Source organism: Adiantum capillus-veneris, chromosome 19 (genome assembly GCF_014529385.1).
Source record: "Adiantum capillus-veneris isolate H3 chromosome 19, ASM1452938v2, whole genome shotgun sequence".
NCBI classification, from domain to species: Eukaryota; Viridiplantae; Streptophyta; class Polypodiopsida; order Polypodiales; family Pteridaceae; genus Adiantum; species Adiantum capillus-veneris.
In genome coordinates, this window is record NC_140949.1 from 135,710,783 (window position 1) to 135,728,299 (window position 17,517).

Below are 17,517 nucleotides of genomic sequence, written 5' to 3' on the forward strand. Positions count from 1 at the left end.
CTCAAGAATAGATGCGTACAGCCGTGCCAATGTGTGTCCAATCATTATAGTGCGATAATTCCCAGGCTCCATAGGGTCTCCCGACTTGAAGATAGGTACAATAGTAGATAGGCTCCACGTATCAGGCAAGCCTTCACACATGGCATGGTTAAACATCATTGCTAGAAGCTCTGCTAGTAGATCTCTGGCATGTGTGAAATGCTCAGCCACTAAACCATCATGATCGTATGCTCTCCCAATCCTCATCATGTCAATGGCCTTCCTCACCATCTCCGCGGTGAAAAAAGCACATGTGTGTTGGCATGGATCGGGAAGGGGGGGTTGCTCAGGAACTGTGTGTAGAGAGAGAGAGAGAGAGAGAGAGAGAGAGAGAGAGAGAGAGAGAGAGAGAGAGAAATGAAATGAAATGTTATATTAACGTCTTCAAAAGGCCAAAATGACCTATGAGACCAATCAGTTACAAAATAGTGAATCTAATACCATGTCTGGGTACAAAAGAACTAGAAAAGAACTAGAAGTGGAACAAAATACTACTACTACTACTACAATCTAAAACTACGTGGGTGTAGCAGCTGATACAATAGGTACCCGGTAAACTGGATGTAACAGTGTGTGAAACAAAGATGGAAGAAATGGTGAGGATCCATCCTCATCTGCACTCTGGATGTCGAGAGAGTATGGCTCGAATCTTCTGTTGTAGTCTCCGTCGATGCTGTGTAGCTCCTCTTCTCAGTCGCGGTCGTCTGTATCTTTGTAGCTCCAATGCTCGGTCGATGGAGTGCCAGTAGTGGTCGAATGAGTGTGGGACGAGCTCTGCAGTGGTGGCTGCTCCTCTGGCTGTCCCATATCTAGTGAAAAGAAATCTGTAATGTGTCTCTGGGACTGCCTCTCTCTAGCTCTCCCCAGTAAAGTGTCTCTATACCTGTGTAACTCAAGTAGATATAGTCCAAGACATCTCTGATCCTCATAACTCATGACCCTAGATAGAGGACCAAAACCCTCTCTGAATAAGCAGTGGAAACGCCCCCGTATCTCATAGAACACTGTGCAATGACATATGTAGTGCAACTCTGTCTCTGGCTCTCTCTGGCATAATCGGCATATCCCGCTGTCTGCTGGTATCCCTCTGAATCTACCAGTCTCAATCTCGAGCTGATGTGAGGATGTGCGTATCTGACCAATGGCACAACGCAAACCATGAGACATATGTGTGTCCATGTAGCTGGGTCGAATCACAAACCCATCTCCTGTGAGGAGAGAGAGAGAGAGAGAGAGAGAGAGAGAGAGAGAGAGAGAGAGAGAGAGACAAATATGAAATTAAAAGAAATGCTATATTAAACGTCTTCAAAAGGCCAAAATGACCTATGAGACCAAACTGATACAACCTTGGTGGATCTAATACAATGTCTGGGTACAAAAATAAAATGAAATAAAGTGAAAAACTAAAATCTTAATTGCTAGATGTGAACTAAGTAGCTAGTTGGAACTGTGTAGAATATGAGTAGGGGGGGAAGTAGTGATTGGGGGCTAATACAACACAATGTGGGTGTGTGTGGGAATATAATGGGTGAGAGCTGTTACAAAGGTTGATACAAGATGAGCAGGGTGTACAATCCTCAAAAGAGCTACATCATAGGAGATCCATCATCGGTTGTTGGCGGATCTCATCAATCTCCTTCATGGAAGGATCTTTCTCTTGGAAAAAAAAAAGACTGCATTAAGAACGACATTTGGTCTATATGAGTTTCTAGTGATGCCATTTGGTCTTACAAATGCTCCTGCTACGTTCAATAGGATGATGGATTGGAGTTTCGGCCCACATCAAAATTTTGTTGACACAGTCTTTGATGACATGATAGTCTATTCAAAGAAAGAAAAGGAGCATAGGCGTCACTTGACCATTATATTCGAAAAGCTATGCAGTCATAGGTTCTTTGTCAATCCTAAGAAAAGTAAATTCTTCTCGGAAGATCCACTTTTTAGGTCATATAGTGTCAAAGGATGGCGTCCGAATTGATCTTGCCAAAGTTGAAGCGATGAGGACATGGCCAGATTTGAAGATTGTGCATGATGTTTGTAGCTTCTTAGGATTATGCTCTTGCTACAGAAGGTTTATCCGGAACTTTGTCAAGGTTGCTTCACCCCTACATGCTTTACAAAAGAAAGAGATCCCTCTCAAGTGGACACAAATAGAGATTTCAGCTTTTAATCTCTTGAAGAAAAGATGACTTCGGATCGAGTAATTGTTTTGCTAGACCTCAATGGTACGAGTGAGCAGGAATGCATATGATGGAACTCTGAAGGAGTTGTAGGCCTCTTTTGTTAAATTTCGATCTTGCTGGCATGGGAGGCTTAAAACTATTATCTCGTAGTACAGGTTTGAGTGACCAGAGATGGGTATGATAGAACCGTGGAGGAGGTGTAGGATGTATTGCATCTCTCCATGTGGGAGTCCTAATATATTATATGATACACGTCAATTTCCAAATCCTGTCTTTTTGGTATGGCTCTTACATGAAATATTATGTTTGCCACACATCAGAGTTGAACAATAGGACTTTCTATTGCATTTTGATTTTGTACTCACATAGGTGGTTCACGCTTGTCTTGTGTGTGGTTTGGGCCTTTTTGAGTATGTCTGATATCTTTTTTTCCCAGTGATCTCGTGCAAACTCGCAAAGGCAATATCACAAGACATCCCACTTTCGACTTCAATGGATGGATAATAATTTGTCAAACTTCCCCAAAATGTGCCGATAGCTGTGCGGATTTTGAAAACCAGGCAGACCAAATGTACCAACTACAAATACAACGGAAAAGCTAAATATCCTCCTCTCTAGCAAGGTTGCTAAACCACTATTTCCTAATGCATAGCTTATCTCAGCTGCATTCAATATACATGTAGTGTCATTCTTTAACAAGAGGTGCATGCCATGTATTGATAGAAGCCACTGAAATGCTCTTAAGTGATACAACCAATCTCCAAACCTGTTTCTGGAAGGTCCTTGTCATCGAGGAACTTGCACGAGTCTTGAAAAGATATTGCAAGTCTATCCGTACCATAGTAACATGGGAGATGGTCTTGGTTGTCTTGGCGATGGGAAAAAAGCGGCAATTGTGAAGTGCTTGGATTTTTATCTCTTTTGAAAAGTCACTTGATCTACTTCGAAAAACAAACTTGTTTGCACGAAAGGGAAGAATTTTAAATTTAATCTGGTCTCCCACCACTCCTTTCGTCATCCATAGGGCTGTAGATACAAGGAGAGACTCGGCAAGGATGACATGCTATACTGCTTAACAATGAAGCTTGGGAGAGGGAGCCCATTGGGATTTTTTATAGGCTCATAGGAGGCGTCAGAGCCCTTCAAAATGTGCTCAGAATGCCCCCAAAAATGCCCCAAAAAGAGGTTAAACTTGGGCATTTTTCCACTTTTAAAACTTGGTCAAACTAGGTTCGACCGTCCCTGCTTGCTGTCCCTGGGACCATAGTAACAGGGAATGGCCGTTTTTAGGTCTCCGTTCCATGCTCCCATTCTAAGTTCCCGTTCCAAATCCCCGTTCCGTGTTTGAAACGTGCTTACCCTTAATAGGGAATGGCATTTTGTGGTAGTTGCCGTTCCGTGTTCCCCGTTCCTGGTAACTATGCCTGGGACGCGTTCCACATCATCCCCACTCTGCACCCAGCGGTCTTGTCTCTGGAAGCCCACGTCCGCGCTGTCGCATGTCACTAATTTCCATACAAACCTGGAAACCTTACATCTCAAGCGTCATGGCCTTGGTATTTTTTTAATAGTAAGCATCTAGTTTTGAAATTTGAGCCCTCAAAGTTTACAATTGATTAAGTCTGATGGGTGACTTTCCACATGAATAGATTTATCCTCTGGACTGCAGGCATTTAACAGCCTCGTCCTAAACTTCTTTGAGAGTACCTGTGCAATGCTCTCCTCCATAATGTGGTTGTGCATGTGATATCTCCCTTGTAGAGGTCATCTTATACTCATTTTTTCTTCATTAGGAAGGAAAGACGTGGGTTCAAGTTGTCCCGTTGCCTCAACTCTACTGTTAGATTACGGCTAGCAAACTGTATGACCATAGAAATTAAAGCAACTAAGGTTCATTGGGTGGGCAAATTCAAGAAATACATTTTTCTTCTGAAGGGTAATTGTACTCCACGCTATTTCAGAGCTCTTAATGGGATTTTAATTATTGAAAATAGTACATGTCAATGGATGCTTGAGGCTATTTCAGAGCTCTTAATAGGATTGTAATTATTGAAAGTAGTATTTGCTAGGGGAATGGATGCTGGAGGCTGGTGCGCTTGTGCTAGCAGATGGTGGTTTATGTTGTATCGATGAGTTTGACAGGTCCATTTCCAAGCCTTTTTCCTGTTCACATTTGACTCCCTGTGGATAGTATTTCATTCAACCTGCTCAAGCTAATTTTACTTCAAATTCTCAAGAAATGATTTGTATGCTACAGGTTTATTTTTTTAATTTCCTGGTGTCGATCTTGAAAATTCATTCATTAAATATTGCAGCATTCGAGAACCAGATAGAGCTACAATTCATGAAGCTATGGAGCAGCAGACAATAAGTGTTGCAAAAGTAAATCAACTGTGTTTATCTTTAATCATAGTATTTTTATCTTTTCTATTGTGCTCAAATTTTGGATTGTTGGAATTTAATTTCACCAAACACACTCAATATAGAGATGGTGGAGTTTCAATAAAATTTGGTGCACAGTTTTCTAAGTGGTGTTCAGTTACCCATTTTAGGCTTGTTTGAGAATTTGAGCTGGCATAAGCAGGTAGGATTGTACAAGAGGTCACGATACACAAGTTCAAAGTGCAATTTTATGCACCACATGCAAAATCAAGTCATTGACAAACTGTAATGCGTATCAGCATATCCAGCAAAGTTTGTTTGTCTTTTTCCACTTTGATCACAGTCTTCTGTCTAGATGAACAAATGAATATCTTGGGCTTGCTTTTGTATTGCTTTGGGCAATTCAAGAGCATGTCCCAGACCTCTGAACTTTAGGGCACACTTTCCAGATCAAGGTTTGGCCATTTTCGTTTGAATGGGCAAATTTGCCCGAGTCTCCATGAATATCCAGAACTATCTATAAAACTAAACATTGTTGCCACACGACTTGTTTTCGGGTTATCCCTTCCTGACCAGGACCATGTCTTGCATTTTTCTTGTGTCAAATCTGCTTGCAGATGAAGACAAAAATGAGCAACATTCTTCGTTATGTTGTATTGAAAAGTTAATGAAGCTAGCCATTCTAACTTTCATATTGCAGGCAGGCCTTGTTACGACATTGAATACAAGAACCACAGTTTTTGGTGTGACAAATCCAAAAGGGACTTACGATCCTTATCAGCGTATCCTTTTTTGCATTTAAGAGAACAATTGCAGAGCTTTCTACTAGGTCCTTTCTAACAGAAGAATGGTTGATTTAGAAATGAAGTTGTCTTGATTGCTTACGAGGAATTAAAAGAAAAGTACATTGGTAATAAACTTCACAAAGTAAACCAGCATTGTGCGATTTCTTCGGTTGACCTTGAACAGTGATAACATGTTGGCATGAGAGAGTGGAGGTGGCTGTTTGAAATCTAGAAGGGTGGGATAAAATTTAAAAGGGTTTGGGTGACAATCATCATTCCCGCATCCTCGTTCGCTGCTGAGGTTCTGTAGTAGGGCTACAGTGTCACTGGCGCAGGACAGGTAGTTAATTTCAGTTGGTCTCATTTGGTCTGGAGTTCACCCTGGACGGACTCTCCCCTGGGCAGTGACACGTGGTAGTGATACGGGTGGAGGTCTAGTGGACATCGTGGCCAGCTCACCAGCACCGCAGTTTGGAGATAGGCTTAGCGGATTGGGATATCTTGCTAGCTGTTGATGGCTCTTTATAATACATATATGTGTGGTTGGTCTAGTGTGGGATGCTATCATCATCCACTTTGTATGCTCGAGCATCTTGAGTCTTCCAGCACGACACCTCTGCACTCTCCCTGCACAGCTTGAGCCTCGACACCCCCATTGTACCCGGTCGTTCTGGGCTTGGAGCTGAGTGTGCTGCCAGCCAAAGTCTGTACAGGTTCATTTGAGTTAGTCGAGTCCCATGCTGTTTAGGTTCTACTGTTGAGTCGCTTGTTTGCTCTGTCGTCTCATTGTCTACAGTGTTTTTATCTGTTGGAGTGAGATTTCACGCACATTGCACTGAGGAGCACCCACAATAGAGAGCACGACACATTATTCCCGCTACAAGTTGCAGCTGCTGCTGAGACTGGGCTTTAGTGAAGAACTCAGTGAGAGGTCTCTGCACTGGTCATTGACTTGCTGTTATTAAGCTGCCCCATTACATCGCAGCTTTAGTAGTCAGAGCCTTGTTTGCCTTATGTTAAATGCCAGCATCCGCGACAGCAAGTACCATTCTTCCTGCAACTATCTGTCTCATAACTATGGAAATGCAGGTTTGGCCAGTGTAGCATGTTGCATCTGGTTCAAAGAATATTTTGGCAGTACGGTAAAAGTGTTTGTGTGAGGTAAACGAGGTGCTTCATTTAAAGGCCACCTGCTTGACATTGCCATACTTTTTTCTTGGTCGAAATGAAATGAAGGGGCCTCTACACAGAGTTAATCTGTCAGCCTGTTTACTGATCCAAATGGTGACTTAGATTGCTGGCGTTCTCTGTCTCCACCCTGGAAAGGGTGTGTGTGTGTGTGTGTGTGTGTGTGTGTGGAGTATGAAAAGAACGAGCGCGAGAGAACCTTGCTGATGTTCTGTCGCAAGAACTTCCTGCGTGCTGCTCCAGCCTTCTGTGCCAGCGCCAGCGGGTGTGGATGAGTGTGTGCGCGCGTGTGTGTGTGTGGGTTGTGGGGAAAATAGCCTGCTCGCTTTGTATCTCTGCAGCACGTGGTCTTCTGTAGCCCCTGGAACTCTCCTGCTCGCGGGAATCTACAGTGCACGTGCGTCAAGACTCTGTTGTGACTTGTGCGTCCTCTGCTTGCGCAGTTTCTGTGGTGTGTGTGGAGGTACAGTTGATCTATTTTACATACGTGGTATTCAGCAAAAGTTAAGCACATCACAGGTGTACAGTCTAGGTGTTTGTTCAGGAGCAGTTCAGGGTTTGCTGCTTTGATGTTAGGTTGTACATACCATAGACAGAGAACCGTTTCGGATACTACAGTGTACAAAACCTTTTTTGTTTGGTTTCAAGTAGTCACTAGTACAAACATTAAGCTCTCAGTGTATGTCCGATTCAGCTGTGCCCTTTATTAGCTCATACAAACGCAGAAAACAGATGGCACTTGAGTCTTCGGAAATGGGTGAAATCCGAGCTTGTTTGTTGGATGATTTTAAAGATGCTTGGAACGCTTGGGAGGGGCAGGAACCCGCTACTGAAGTGCTTATTCCTGTTCAAACTTTGATGGACCCAGTGGCGCAATATGCTTTAAATGGAGTTATTTTGTTCTTCCTGGGCAAGATGCCTACCGCACAAGATGTGGGTCAGTGGGTAGACTTTCTTCTTAAACGCCAGGCGGTTCAAGGTGTTTATTTCGGTGCAAGAGGATTTTATGAAGTTTTGTTGGCAGACACTGATGCACGTAATACGTTGCTCGAGTTGTCACCGTTGTTTTTTGGTACTCAGATGACGCATGTATTGCCATGGGCCCTTACCAAGGACTATCAAAGAACTCATTTTTAGGCCTTTTAAGAGTGCCACATCATCAAAGTTGTACAAAAGAAAGCAACCCGGTAGACCCCTCATTATATTCTTGAGGAAAGAGACACGGCATCAATCGCCCAATCTCAGAAAAAGAAGAAAACACGAAGAAAGAGATCGCAAAAAGTAGGTAAATCCAAAGAAGAACACAAACTTTTCCATCAAATGGATGCATGTCATGCTTGTGATGCACTTTTCATCAGTCTTGTGTGCATAGTATTGTTTTCCTTGAGAATATATAAAGAGGACATGTCCATATCCTTGATTATGGAGTAGGAACTAGTCATGAACACATGTCTTAACCCACCCACCCAAACACACACACACACACACACACACACACACACACACACACACACACACAATTGAAGCTCATAATTTTCCACTCTTCATTAACTTGATTTCAATGTGTTCATTATTCCCTCTTTATGTGCCTTTGCTGCGACATAATTTGTAAGCACACTATAGCTTGTTTGGTTGCACACATGGCTTAATTACCTGAATTGGTCACTATGGTGGAAATTCTCGATTTCCCACGTACTTGGCGTCACTTTCTTCCTATGCTTGCTTCACGTTTGGGGAAAGTAATTTGTCCTCCTAAGCTTGATGCTAATACAAATCGCTTTTGTGTGCTTTGGGATACGGATGTTCCCACTCCTGAAGGTATTACTGTCAATTCGGGAGACCCACTCATTGGAAAACGTCCTTTTAAGCTCAGATGGGGAAAATTTGCAAATTCATGTTGTCGTTGTGGGAAATTTGGACACATGCAATCTGAATGTTCTGAGCCTATTTTGCAACCCCCTCCTTCAGCTGTTCCTCAGCTTGTGGTTTCTACTGAGAGGGAAGTCCCTCACTCCAGATCTACCGCTGCTGCGGCTTCTATGTTGCCTGACGTTTTATCTGTGGAAAAAGGCAAGGTCAAACCTGCTGTTCCCTCCAATCCTCAGGGTAAAGGAAAGTCTGCGTCTACTCTTGAAACCAAAAACAAGGGAAAAAAGGTAGATTCGGCGGATGGATCTCCTTGGGTGACTCCCAAGAAAACTGTTAAGATGCGTTCAGAGCCTTCCTCTCGTAATTATGTACCTCCTGAAGTGAAATCTGCGGGGCAGAAACCTCTTCCCTGTAATGATAATCGCACTCTTGCGGATGCATGGAATAAGGTGGTGCACTCTTACAGAGATGCTGTGGTTCATGGTACTTCTCAATCACTTGCATGCCCTGTTGCTTCTGAGACTGGCTTGCAGAATACTGTGGTTGAGTCGCGGGCTGTTGATGTTGATCGGTGCTATGTTCTCGGCATGCAACAATTTGATGAGTTTGTATGCGAAATGCGAATAGACCATTCTTTGCTTTTATCTGATCATGCTCCTGTTGTGATGCTGTTGCGCTATGGGCAACTACACTCTGATCAGCCTCTTTCCAAGAAACGCGTGTTGCATATCAACAATGCTTATCTTTCGCATGAGGCATTCCGCAGAATGATTTATGATGTTATTCCCCCCTTGGATGCTCAAATGTATCTTGATCCTGATGTAGCTTGGGTTCGCTTTGTTGCACGAGTGCAAAGTGTAATTCAGGACTATGGAAAGCACTACATGTTTCAATTATGCGGTGATGTTGAGGAGGCGAAACATATGTATCAACAACTCCAACTCATAGCTGACGCACGTGTGCTATCAGAAAGTGAATTGACAGACCTTTGTCAGGCCAGAGTGAGTCTGCAGCATAATGATAAATGAAAATTGGTTAAATGGCAGACTCGTGCTTGCCATCGAGCTTTTGTGGACAAGGGATGTGCTTCGAAACAGTTTTTTAAGCACTTGCATCATTCAAGGGCTTCTCAAACTATTAAGCGGGTCATGTTCCGACCTAGAGCCTGGACAACCTCAAAGCGTGAGCTTGCGGATGCCATGGTGTCACATTTTAGGAATGTTTTCGCCACCCCCCCCACGGCATCTGCTGAAGTTATTAATGCACACCATCTTTTGCTATCTATCGTGCATGCAATTGTCTTGCCTCATGATGCTTTGGCCTTGGAGGCGGATTTTACAGAAAATGAATTGCATTCGGCATTGCTTGCTCTTGGTAGATGGCGTTCCCCCGGTTGGGATGGGCTCACTGTGGAATTTTTTATCTCCTTTTGGGAGCCTCTGAAAGAACCTTTGCTTTACATGATGAACATTGCATGGGCGAAGCAGTGCTTGCCGATGTCTTGGAAAGAAGGTTTGCTGAAGTTACTGCCCAAACAAGCGCTTTGTGAGAAGTTCTCGCACTGGCGGCCGATAACCCTTATGCCGGTCATTTATAAAATCTTGGCTAAAATCGTTGTGAACCGCATCAAGGAATCTCTTATGGCTGGTATCCATTCTGCGCAGTATGGCTTTATTTCTCGTCGCCAGATTTTGGATAATTTGGCTAATGTACTAATTAGAATGGAATATGCAAAGTATACCCAACAAGATGTACTTGTGATGCAAGTAGACATTGAAAAGGCTTTCGATACGGTTCAATGGGATTTCATTGCTGCCACAATGCAGTCCCTTGTATTTGGTCCCAAGATGGTCAATGTGGTATACTTCTTGTATGCTCACAGTACATCTTCAGGTCTCCTTGATGGGGAGCTGACAAAACCTTGGCCTCTTGGATGCTCTGTGAGACAAGGTTGCCCGCTTAGTGCTTTGTTGTATGCCATTGCCACCCACCCCTTGTTGCTGTATTTGGATCATTTGATTTTACTTGGTCGTCTTCATGGGTTGCAATTACCGAATGGCAAAGACTTTGCAGGGCAGGCCTATGCTGACGATTCATTGTTCATGCCTCGTAATAACCAAGGTGATGTGCATGAAATTATGCAGGCATTGGATACATTTGGCCTGGCAGCAGGCCTTAAGGTTAACTTTCACAAATCCAAACTCTTGCCTCTGGAGGTTTGTGACTGGCATCATCTTCTGTGGCTTGGTGAGATTCTTATCCGCATGTGGTGGTTAGGCACTTAGGATACCCTATCGGCTGGCATGTAACCAATACACAGCAAATTGATTGGGTTATGCAACGATTGAATGTCAAGTTGCACTATTGGAAACTGTCTACATGGCCGCTACATGTTCGACTTCGTATTGTGCAAAGTATCATGATGGCGTATGTTCAATTTTACTTGCCCTTGTTGCACTGGCCTCACTCTCGTCTCTCATTGCTGATGTCTAATATTGTATCTCACTTGTGGTGCACTAGTTCTCATAAGAAAGGCCTCCATTTGTTAGCAATGCAGAAGCTTTGCACTCCGAAGCGTCTTGGGGGCCTGAATATTTTGGACCTTCGTCGACATGCATCGGCTAGGAAGGCAATGTTATTACCAACTCTTGTGCGGCAATCTCAGCCATGGACAGTTATGGTTTCTGATTTATGTTGGCACGCTACCACTCCCGCTTTTGGTCGTTGGAAGACTTCCCTTTGGGAGATCGTGTTTGGCAAGATGAATGGTTATGTTCCTGGTTGCTTATTCACCTCTCCCTTGCTTTCCGCTTGGAAACATGTTACGGATCATCTCTACTGGCATGGCAGGCAGCAAGCAGATGCGAATTCCTTGCGATTGGAAATCATTCATTGGAGTAAGGTGTTCTCTATTACCCTGGTCGATCAATCGCCTCGTCAAGCCTACTTCCTCTCTGGTCGTGGAGTATGCACAGTGGCGGATGTGGTGGATTCATCTGGGAATTTGCTTACTTTTTCTCAGGCAACAACACGCTTTGGGTTGGGCATGCATTATCGTCGGATTTGGAGCCTGCTTCAGCGTATTGCTGGCTGATTTCCTCCCTATTCCGCCGCTGGCAGGTGGTTGTCGTATGCAAGATTGGACTTTATGGGACACTCCTATAGATGCGATTTCTGCCCAACAGATTTATGCTTCTCTTGTACAAGACTCTTGGCTGGCTGATCACTGTAATACGCTTTGGGCTTTGCACAAATCTGAATGATGGGGGAGATAGGCTCTCACTGTGAGTTGGAAGTCCCACTTGCTGCTTAAGGAGCGTCTGTTTCTTTGGCGTTGTTTGTTGGGAGTTCTTCCGGTTGGAACTCTCCTTGCAGCGCGTCACATTAGCTCCTCTCGTTGTGTCAGTTGCTCCATTGTTGATGAGAATGTCAGACACCTGCTTTGGGATTGTCGCTGCACCAGGACATTCCTTCGATGCGTTTCTGCGCGTATGAATCTTCGATTTCCCCCGATGGTTTTCCACAAACGTTTCTGGCTTTTTGGCATTCTTCCGACTTCCCTCCAATGTTTTGCCATCTTTTTCGCATGGGTCAGATTTTGGTCGTTGTGGTCTCTGTGGCACCATTGCAATCTCCGTATGTTTCACCGTCGAGAAGTGGATCCTTTTCCATCCTTCAAGATTTCACTGAGGCAATCGTTACATTTTGCCTTTGACAATGGGGTCATATCCCTAGAAATCTTGCAACTCTTCTATGTTTGCTTTTAGCAATTTTACATCGCAGAACACAATTGTGTTCTCTCCCTTGTATATGATCTTTTTGGTGGGTTTTCCGCGCTTTGAGGTTTCCCATTGGTAAATTAATCAAATCAGATTTACAAAAAAAAGTGTGTGTGTGTTTGCGCGTGTGTGGGGCGCTAGAGTTAGAGAAGAGAGATATTGTGAGGGAAGGTTCTGTGCTGGTGTGTGTGGTTTCTTCCGTGCTCGAAGTTTGCCTGCCTGCGCGAACTGTTCTCTTGCATGACCTCTGCTCCTGCGTGCTGGTTTGCCCCTGCGCTGGGAGATTTCCTCGCAGCCCTTGCAGTTGTTGTCGCCCTCGCTTGCTGGAGTGGCCAGCCTGCAGCCTCTCGCATGTGTGTGGCAACGTGACCTGCAGCGTGATCAGCTTTCCCTACGCGTAGGCAACGCTTTTCACGTTCTGCTCTCCTTACGTGTCCTGTGCAACTGTTTCGCTAGTGTGTGTGTGTTAGGGGGTGTATGTGTGTGTGTGTGTGTGTGTGTAGCTATTTAATCTTAGATAATAAGACATAATTGAACTTTTACATTCAAAAGACAGCTGGCAATGGAACAAAGAACAGTTAAGTACAGAAACAATTCAGTATTAGAATCATTTAAGTACAATGTTTGTAGGAATGAGGTCCTATTCCAGTATACAGATAGTAGAAAAACTTACCAAATCATAAGTGAGTGTGCAATCCAGTGTAGGTCAGCTTGCCAAAGTAAAAAAAAAAACCTTCAAGATAAGATAGAGTCCTTACCTGCATCCATCCAAACAAGACAACAATTCAGTTAGCCTTGGATGTGTTTTACAGGTATTAATGGACTATACCAGTTGTTATCCATGTTCATCTTTAAAAAAAAATTTAACTTTACAAGCTTAGTCAAGAGTATTTATGTAAAGATGTTATCACTTTTCTTTAAAAATCCCAAAGATTATAGTAAAAGAATATCATTTTGATTAGAAGGTCATCACCCCTTCTAATCCAAGTGTCTGAATCCACTCTCCCCTTTTTTTTTAAAAAAATTCATTAGTTTTATCAGTTCATTAAAGCTCTACCAAATGAAGTTTATACAAGAAGTATTTTTTTAAAAAATTCCATTTAAAGTTCTCATACAGTATCAAGCTTTGTTTAAGATTGTTTTCAGGTCAGACGCCCATTATGGTAAAATGGACTCTGAATCATCCTACTATCACTAACCATATATCTCTCTTTAGCAAACCAAGTAACAAGGAGCCTTGATAAAAGCCAGGCCATGAGCCGAACCATTAGGTTTTAAAAAACATATATCATGCTTTAAAGTGCTAGTTCCACCTCAACACTCAAGGCTTAAAAAAGGAGCAACATCCGCCCAAGTGAATGTAATTTACATCCTAACCGAATAAAGTAAAGAGCAAGTACTGCAACGGTGCGCAATAGGGCCCAACGCCCCTAAAAAAACCATTCTATGTCATTCCGCAATCGGACAGAAAACACCACCACCAGCCAACCCATATATAGGGCCTGTAAACGGCTTCCTATGATAGTGCTAAAAACACCTGTGCAAAAGCGACAGTATCAAGTAAGTCACAAGTTTATTTGATGCTCAGTAAGCCCCTAAAAAATCAGTAAAAGAACGCAGCCAGCAGTAGTCCATAGCATCAAGCCCTTTAAAGGGAACATCAATTATCAGTGGGCAGATTAAAACGTAGAGTACAACATTTTTCCAAAATGAAGATTAGTTAAAAAACTGTCGTAACGTACAGCTTGGCACAACACAAAACACACAATCGGTGTGGAGAGGGTGGGATACCATACCCTCTTCATTTCCTAGTTCACCATCCAAGCCCAGTTAAAAGGCAACAACCCATGTAATCAAGGCGCCTATTAGCCGGCCAGTCAGTTAGCAGGGCACAAGGCCATAGCCAAACGAGTGGTCTAGCCACTGATATGAAAAAAAAACCATTTCAATACATTATCGTTAACAGAAAAACACAACACAGAAGAAACCTTATGTAATAGGCAACCAGAAATCATCTTAAACATTAACAGTGTCCGTGACATTACCATAGTCACTATGCCATGTTATGATAAGCCATGTGTGCTTCTAATCAAAGAGTATCATAACCCGATAACATAGCAAGAGCAACATAAAAAACCGTTCTCAACAGTAGTTTTTTTTTATAAAAAAACCTGCAATCATAAAACATATGGCCGAGGAAGCGGACTTGTGTGTTAGACGAAGTGAGCTCCATGCTTCAGTACCACACAGAAATTTCAAGGCAAGGCAACAAAACAAAGCTAAGTGAGGCCCAAAGAGGTGCCCTCACCTCAATATATAGAGGAAGGAGGGAGAGAGGCGGTCCACTTAGATCGAAGCCATGAGTAGAATCGCCATGAGTATACCGACTGTGTTACACGACAGTGAGGCCGCCTCTAGTAGTAGAGAGAGCCCCTACGTCTTCACGGCAAATAATGGTAGTAGGATAGTAAACTGTAGCGCAGATAGTGTGTCGTGCTCTCCACAGTGGATGCTCCTCAGTGCAATGTGCGTGACAATCTCACTTGAAACAGAGCGAAAACAAAGGAACAATAGACAACAACTAAGCTCACAGAGACACAACAGCAGACCACAACATATGACTTGACTATCTCAAAGAACTGATACAGACTCTGGCGTGGCAACAGACTCAGCTCCAGCCCAGGACTCACAGGTACAATGGGGTGTCAAGGCTCAGATGTGCCGGGATGGTGCAGACGTGCTGTATATAGACTCACTACTCTAGACGACGACGCTGGACCATATATCTAGAAGATAATCCGATGACCCAACAGCTACTACTCATATGTACAACCATAAAGATCCACTAACGGCTCATAAATGCCAGCCATCTAGGTCTATCCCCAAACTGAGTGGACCACCGTCCGTATCTTGCCATGTGTCATTGCCCAGCCCAGAGAGTCCGTCTAGTGTGAAGCAGACCAGACCAACTGTACTAACTGTGTGTCTTGTGAAAGTGACACTGTAGCCTGCTATAGGTTGCCCGCCACAAGACTGCTCACCGTCTCAGTGAGAGGAATACTGAAAACTATGAAAAAAAAACCACTAGGTACTGCATATGTACAATGGTGGGCTCTGAATCTGTGATCCAAGAGATAGATTTGTGGCCACTGTTGCACCCGAAGTATCAGAATCTGGAGGTGGAGCCATCAGATCGATGGGAAAACTCTGGACTCTATGAGTGTCCACCACAACCCGCCGCTCAGCGAAAGGAGCAGCCACTAGGTACTGTATATGTACAATGGTGGGCTCTGAATCTGTGATCCAAGAGATAGAGTTGTGGCCACTGCTGCACCCGAAGTATTAGAATCTTGAGGTGGAGCCATCAGATCGATGGGAAAACTCTGGACTCTATGAGTGTCCACCACAGCCCGTCGCTCAGCGAAAGGAGCAGCCACCTGCTGCTCGGCGGATGGGAGAACCTGGCCTGAAGTGTACTGAGGCCGCCGACTCGCACACCCATGTCGATGTGCGCTTGCGAAGCCGTCACAGGGAGCCGTCTGTGAGGATGACATGTGTGGTAAGGAGCCAAAGGTGCCAGGCTGTTGAAATGCCTGAGGGTAGTAGTCAAACTGCTGCTGTGAAGGTGCACCTCCCCCAAACTGTTGATGACTGTACTCTTCATATCCCATAGACGTCTGTACTGATCTAGCTGGACGAACCCACCCGTACCCCATGGTAGCGTGAGGTTGCTGCTGAAACAGCATGTCCCCTTGGACTAGCATGTCCCGAAATCCTTGCATTTGAGCTTTGAGATCATCAATTATCTGTGACTTTACGTGCAGAGCCTGACGCAAGGCAAAAATGGTAGCATATCTATCAGCAATGGCACTCTCTGTAACTCGCAAGCAGCCTTCCATGGCCGCATATATGGCCAAGTGCTTCTAGTGGGTAGCTGCTAATTTCTCTGCACCAAGTTCAATCATTGCAATAGCATTTCTTGACTCCTGCAGATTTTCTTCAGAGATTTTGAACAACGAAGTAGAGTCGCCTTCACTAGAAGAAGCAGTAGTAGCACCTGGAGGTGGAGTGCCCACGAGGCACTCTAGTCGATGTCGGGGTGACAGTAGTAGCAGTGTGCCCAAGAGGCACTGCAGTGGTCGGGTGACAGTGGTAGCAAAAGATTGTGGGTTTGGGTCCCACCGTGATCGCCAAAATGAGAGCACTTGTAGCGTGGATAGTGTGTCATGCTCTCCACAGTGGGTACTCCTCAGTGCAATGTGCGTGACAATCTCACTCGAAACAGACTGAAAACAAAGGAACAATAGACAACAACTGAGCTCACAGAGACACAACGGCAAACCACAACATATGACTCGACTATCTCAAATAACTGATACATATTCTGGCGTGGCAGCACACTCGGCTCCAGCCCAGGACTCAGAGGTACAATGGGGTGTCGAGGCTCAGATGTGCGGGGATGATGCAGACGTGCTGTGTGTATAGACTCACTACTCTCGACGACGACGTTGGACCATATATCTAGAAGATAATCCGATGACCCAACAACTACTACTCATATGTACAACCATAAAGAACCACCAACGGCTCATAAATGCCAGCCATCTAAGTCTATCCCCAAACTGAGTGGACCACCGTCCGTATCCTGCCACGTGTCACTTCCCAGCCCATAGAGTCCGTCTAGTGTGAACCAGACCAGACCAATTGTACTAACTGTGTGTCTTGTGAAAGTGACATTGTAGCCTGATACAAAACCATAAAGCAAAACCTACTTGTAGGTAATTATACGGGCCTAGTCCCATGGTGTGGGGTATAGAAACTATAGCAAAGTACTACAGTGTGTGTGTGTGTACCCGCCCTAACCCAGGCGCCATACACAATGGGTCGGTAGTAGGCCCATTGCGCATGGGTCTACTACCTAATTAGAGATATGAGATTATCTTGGTTAAAGTGTAACCCAGGCCAATTATGTTGGGTGAGAGATTGTGTAGTTATGTCACAGACCTGGTTTCTATTGAACCCGTTGAGGCAATACTTTCTGATTAGTAAATTAACATCCTCCCAAGCAAGGAAATAATTAGAGGATGAATAGCAAATTAAGTGTAGTAGGCTGATACATGAGCTAATGGCAGCTTTGTGAGGCCTATTGCTATTTCTTTTTACGAACTCCACAAGTGGCAGTTTCAGGAGATCTCTTTTCCAAACAAACCTTAGGTCATAGCCTTCGACAGACGGAACATGAAGAGAGATAGAAAAGTTGAGGAATTGGACTAATGTGAAAAAAGCCCCATT

General features: G+C 44.1%; 1 protein-coding gene across 2 annotated transcripts in view; it reads left to right on the forward strand.

Annotated features, from left to right (window-relative positions):
• MCM9 (minichromosome maintenance 9) overlaps positions 1-17,517 on the forward strand; it is a 141,730-nt gene that overhangs the window by 91,624 nt on the left and 32,589 nt on the right. For both annotated transcript variants that reach the window (XM_086491305.1, XM_086491304.1), the window contains exons 12-14: positions 4,292-4,364; positions 4,538-4,604; positions 5,305-5,386. In XM_086491305.1, the coding sequence (XP_086347431.1) occupies positions 4,292-4,364; positions 4,538-4,604; positions 5,305-5,386 (222 nt within the window). The remainder of the gene's footprint in view (positions 1-4,291; positions 4,365-4,537; positions 4,605-5,304; positions 5,387-17,517) is intronic.